This window comes from Juglans regia, chromosome 7 (assembly GCF_001411555.2).
Source record: "Juglans regia cultivar Chandler chromosome 7, Walnut 2.0, whole genome shotgun sequence".
NCBI lineage: Eukaryota > Viridiplantae > Streptophyta > Magnoliopsida > Fagales > Juglandaceae > Juglans > Juglans regia.
This window is the reverse complement of record NC_049907.1, coordinates 34,698,620-34,704,619: the sequence shown is the minus strand read 5'-3', so window position 1 is coordinate 34,704,619 and position 6,000 is coordinate 34,698,620. Positions and strand designations below refer to the sequence as shown.

Below are 6,000 nucleotides of genomic sequence, written 5' to 3'. Positions count from 1 at the left end.
GGGATCTGTCTCTCATTTATAACATATTCTCTGTCTCTGAAGCAAAACTAATTAGCCAGATCCCTATTAGCCCTTGCAGGAGTCAAGATATGCTGACATGGAGGTGCTCGAGCAATGGGAAATTTTCTGTAAGGAGTGTTTATCACCTTCAAGGCTCTTTGATAGAAGATAAAGTGGGGCAATCTTCAACTCAAAGTTCAAGCTCGAGATTTTGGAACAAGGTTTGGGGTATCCAAGCACCTCAAGCAATAAAATCTTTCCTCTGGAGAGCTGCTTGTGAGTCCCTTCCCACTAAGTTGAATTTGCATAAAAGAAAGATAGTAGATTCACCTCTCTGTCCAATCTACTCTTTGAACCCAGAATCAGTCTCTCATGCTATTTGGTCATGTGGTGCTTCAATAGATGTATGGTCTATGAGTTCAAAAAGAATTCAGAAATCAAGCCTGCATGAAGGATCCTTTAAAGATATTCTAACATTTTTAATGGATCACTTTTCTCCATTGGAAATCATAGAATTTGTTGTTATTGCAAAAACCATTTGGAGTAGGAGGAATAATTGGCTCTTTGAACAGCAATTCCAATCCCCTTACCAGGTGTCAAAGCTTATCCAAACAGAACTGAGTTCTATTAAGTTGTAGATTGAGAATGGAACTAAACAGAAAGTAACCCAAGCTGCTAAAGTTAACAGATGGATTGCTCCCCCTTAAGATATGTTCAAAGCCAAATGGGATGCTACCATTGATAAAGTCAATTCAAGGGTGGGGATTGGTGTAATTGTTAGGAACTCAGAAGGAGCTGTTATGGCATCCTTATGTTCTTCAATGGACCTGATCCCGGATTCACTTCTTGGTGAGGCCATAGCAGCTCGAAGAGCCTCTTCCTTCTGTGCAGATCTGGGTCTTCAGCATGTAGTACTCGAAGGTGACTCCTTGTTGGTGGTGAAAGCAATCCAAAACAAAGAAGATAGTTTGAGTGATTCTGGCCTTATTATTAGAGATATTAAGATTTTGCTTTCTAAGTTCCTCTCTTGGTCTGTCTTACATGTCCATAGGGAAGTTAATGTAATTGCACATCACTTGGCAAAATTTGCTCTTAGCTGCCAAGAGGATTGCATAATGATTGAGGACTGTCCCCCTTGTATCAAGCAACTACTAGGATGAATGAAATAGTTTATTTTCAAAAAATAAAATAAAAAAAGATATTGAGATGAAATAAGAAATATGTTAATAATAGTGAACTAATTTGTGAATATTAGTAAAATAGTTTGAATAAAGATGTTTTATATGATTTTGGAAAATTAGAGAAAAAAAATTAAATAAAAATATTATAAAGTTAAAATATTGTTAGAATATGATTTTTTTAATATTATTTTTATTTTAAGATTTGATAAAAATTGAATTATTTTTTGTATTTTGTTTGAAAGTTTAAAAAAATTATAATTATTAGATAATGATAGATGAAAATATTGAAGATTTGAAATTTAAAAGTGTTTGTGTTTGAATGGTAAGATGAGATGAGACCATCTCAACATTCAAACGATGCCTTAACTTCCTACCCAATACGTTCCCATAAGAAGTCTCGAAATAACTTCTCCAACCAATTTGCCACACCAATTGTAATGGGAAACAAATATAGAAAATATGTAGGAAGATTAGACAAAATACTTTTAATAAGAGTGATTTTCCCCTTTTGACAAATACAACCTCTTCCAACCCACCAACCTCTCTACCTTCTCCAACACTGTCCCAACCTAGTGCTAGACTTCAACGTAGCCCCCAAAAGAAGTCTAAGGTAAAATATCGACAAAGAGGAAACCTGACAATCCATAATACTTGCCAAACTTCTCATATTTCTCACATGACCCACCGATACCATCTCGAACTTAACCAAATTTACCTTAAGATTGGACACATCATCAAAACAAAGCCGAAGCACTCACAAAGCCTGCACATGACTAGGGTTCACAACACAAAACAACAATGTATTATCTGAAAACAAAATGTAAGAAACAATAATCAAACCATCATGAGGACCTCCCACCGAGAAGCTTGACAACAAACCACCACCAATCGCAGCCTCCAGCATACAGCTAAGAGCATCCATCACAATGACAAAAAGAAAGAGAGACAACAGGTCTCCTTGTCTCAAACCTCAAGAACTAGTTAAAAAAACACCTTCAAGAGAACCATTCACTAATATTGACAAACCAGCAGTTGAAACACAATATTTGATCCAGCTCCACCTCCCCCAAAAACCACATATCCCCTTTAAATAAAACAAAAAATTCCAATTGACATGATTGTAAGTCTTCTCCAGATAAAGATTACATAAAATATCCTAGCTCACCCAATTTAATTCTACCATTCAAACATTCATTTGCAATTAAAACATAATTCAGAATTTGTCTCCCTTTAACAAACGCATTATGGGATTTCGAAACGATCATCTCCATAATATTGTTCAAAAGGTTGGCCAAAACTTCAGAGATAATTTTATAAACTCCATTAACATTACATTATAAATGATTTAAACTACGCATTGTCAGAAATAAAAAGTTGAATTACAGAGTTTACTAACCAATCAACCCATTAACAAACCATATGTATTATTTCAATTTTTTTTTATTGGCACCAGATGTCCAGAAACAACATCCTGACTAATCCCGGAAATGCATAGACCCTCAACAAAAAGTTTCCCACAAGTGCATTTCGGGTAATTGTATTATTTCAATATTTAACCCAAAGTAAATACTCAAGACAAATCATTTTGATTCTTCACCAACAAAAACATGTAGTAAATGAAGTAACTTATTTTAAAACTGAAAACGCTTAGAAAATTTGAGTAGATAAACAAAAGAGACTCGGATCAAAATATTAAATGGCATACACTATATGGGTTTCCCAGCTAATCACAAAGCTTTCCTATCGCCATCTTGACCCTTTCCCTCCACCCAAAAATTTATGAAGGAAAAAAAAATACTACTTATGTGCACCAGCACTACCTATTGTGACAATAAGCAATAGGTCAAAATAAGGTATAGATTCAATCGCATGGCTAGGAACCCAGTCATTTCCAAATGTTGCTGGCTGTCCCAAGGTCGGTTGCCGGTCCTATCTAGCATCCACACAGCATATGTTCCAAAAAACAAAAAAAAAATACCATGACTTCCATTTCTCTGCTAAAACCATTTCTCACATTTACATTCTGATCACAATTTGGACTTTTTTTTAGACTTCTTCACCATAGCACATCCAGGTTCCTCCACGATCTGCAGCAAAAACAAAATTTTTATTAGGCAACAGCAAAGACATAAATACAAGAAATCCTACAACAAAAAACCTTTCGTATTTTATTATTCTTCTCTTTTTCTGTCTTCTTGTTCTTATTCTTCTTCTTCTTCTTCTTTTTCTTATATTTCTTTAACTCAGAACTTTCCACTTTTCCTCCGTCAGTAGAATCCTGCCAAAAAAAAGCACCCATCTGAGAAGTAATATATAGCCCATTCAGGGATCATCCTATCTATATTTTAATTCAGTTCTTTATATTTTTTCACCATCAATTTTCGTTATTAACTTACATCACAATAACTCTATACTGGGTTAATAAAAATATGAACCATTTTAATCAGAAATAATGATTTCATGGATTACACAGTGGAGGAGTTACAGGATTGCAGGATCAAATCACCTCAGAGTCACCAAAAGAGTCTACATGTTGAATCTTACTTCCTGAATTTGATGTACCACCTGATATAAACAAATAAAACAAAATTAGGAACTTCTTTACATTCATTGATGACTTCCAATACATCAAATACACAAACATAAGCAACCTACACCATGGACATGGATTTACCATGCACATTGCCATAACAATCAAAGGAACAAGTAACAAGTTGGTCCTCTATGGACACAATTCTAAAAAATACCTATTTGTATGTTTGAATAAATTTCCAAAATCTTTCATTGACCCAATGTGGGGAAAACAACAGATAAATAATTTGCACCATCAAACTACTAGATTTTTGGCACTTTGCACCCAACGATATAAAAAACTGACAAACTGTACCATCCAATTACTAAACTCTTACACTAAGCATGCTCTTTCCATTCTGAGCATTAAGATGCATAAAAAATAGGTTAGCCAGTAGAATTAACAGTTGGGTTTCAATGGAAGGTGAAAAGCGTCAAATTTTGGTAGTTAGAGAGTGTAATGTGTCAATTTTGGTAGTTGGAGATGAAAAATGCAAAACACACAGCAGTCTAAGGGTGCAAATTATATTTATTCCATGAACAATTTTGTAATGCCCCAATAGAAGGCCCAAACCACTTGGCCTATACTCCAAAATGATTAGTCAATGATACAATTGTAGCCTCATTAGAACATTATAAAGAGCAAGAACTTCTCATTCTCAAGCAATGTGGAATCTCATACACCACATATCATTATCCTTATCATATGGGGGTATCACAATCTCCCCCCCCCCTTAAATTTCCAACGTCCTCGTTGGGCTAGTCCATCTTAGTTGGCACGGCTCAAGTCCCACATTTCTGATTGGGATAAGCTATTATACCATTCATTTGTAATGCTCCAATGGAAGGCTCAAACCACTTGGCCTATACTCCAAAAAAACTAGTCAATGATATAATTGGAACCCCATTGGAACATTATAAAGAGAAAAAAATTTTCATTTCCAAGCAATGTGGGATCCCATACACCACCTACTCTTATCCTTATCATATGGGGTATCACAAATTTAGATTTTGCCGCCTCATCCCGCAACTACAACTAAGGGTCATACAGTGTATTCAGTAATTATTGTTAATATGAATTGCTTAATTAAAAATGATGGTGAAGACTTAATTTAAAGAACTCGACTGCGACAAAGTCATAAATATGTTTCTTTTTTATAAGTATAAAGTCAAAAATATGTGAAGATATACTTGTGAAAAAAATAAACAAACATGTGAAGATATCTGAATATGCAGTTCTCACTATCAAAATTCTCTTATTTGTCTGTCATCTTATTGATTCAGCCAACAAACCACATTTTGAAATGAGGTTAGAGAACAAAAAACACATTTGTCTAATAATGTAAATCAAATGTTACAAAACTAAAACTTTTTTTTTTTAATTGAGGCTCTATCAAAATTTTTAAATTTCAATACGCATAATAAAAGAAATTACATATGGAAGAAAAATAATACTGGTACTAGTGGAATAGAGAGAGGTGAAATAGTTACTGGAAAGGACGGTGAGTTTGGCATTTTGGACAGCGATGTCGAGAAGATCGGGGTTTATAGAGGCTAATCCATTGGGCTCTTGAAGCTTTCTTGCCAGAAATTTCGCCAAAGCCGCGGCCTTATTCGTCCTCAGGGGTCCTCCAGGGTGCGCCAGCCTGTATACATTTACACGTATGTATAAATAGACATTAAAGAAATAATCAAAATCCAGAAAGATTAAGGGGGGAAACCCTAAAAGAAGAAGAAGAAGAAGAAGAAGAGGAGGGAAATAAGGGGTAAAATGAAGGGGACCTGGGTTGGGAAGAAGGGGGAGGGGGAAGGGAAGGTAGGGGGGCGAATTTGCTGCCTCGAAGAGCTCTTCTTTCCTCTTCGCTCAGTGCTTCCAAGTCTCTCACCATTCTCTCTCTCGTCTCTCGCGCGTTTGATCTTCCTACTTCCCAACGTAAATAAATAATAATTGCGCAGAGACTCAGAGCGAAAATCCCAACGACGCCGTTTTAGCTCCTTCTTTCCTCTCCTCTTCTTGGAAATTTCAAATTCAAATGTCGGGACTCGGTTCTGGGAGCAGAGGAGGAAACCGAAAACGACGTCGCGTCTATGTTTGGATGGCATTTTTTTTTTAACAAACTCTATACACAACCGGCCAGGGGAATCACGGGAAAACCGCGTCCCACGTGGCAAATTGAAACGACGTCATTTCCTTCTTTTCTAAAATTTCCTTTGTTTTCCTCTATCTTGTTTCTTCCCACTAAAATCC

At 35.8% G+C, this 6,000-nt stretch overlaps 2 protein-coding genes across 2 annotated transcripts; one reads left to right on the top strand and one right to left on the bottom strand.

The window, feature by feature from the left end:
- The first annotated feature begins 710 nt into the window (after positions 1 to 710).
- LOC108994994 lies at positions 711 to 1,160 on the top strand. The gene has a single exon (XM_018970445.1). It carries the CDS (start codon positions 711 to 713, stop codon positions 1,158 to 1,160), a length of 450 nt encoding a protein of 149 aa, XP_018825990.1.
- Positions 1,161 to 2,791: 1,631 nt separating this feature from the next.
- Positions 2,792 to 5,692, bottom strand: LOC108994969. Its single transcript, XM_018970412.2, has 5 exons — positions 5,535 to 5,692; positions 5,244 to 5,398; positions 3,688 to 3,746; positions 3,340 to 3,459; positions 2,792 to 3,268 (listed from the first exon to the last, which is right to left on the bottom strand). Exons 1-5 carry the CDS (start codon positions 5,639 to 5,641, stop codon positions 3,209 to 3,211), a joined length of 501 nt encoding a protein of 166 aa, XP_018825957.1. The 5' UTR covers positions 5,642 to 5,692; the 3' UTR covers positions 2,792 to 3,208.
- Between the last annotated feature and the right edge of the window lie 308 nt (positions 5,693 to 6,000).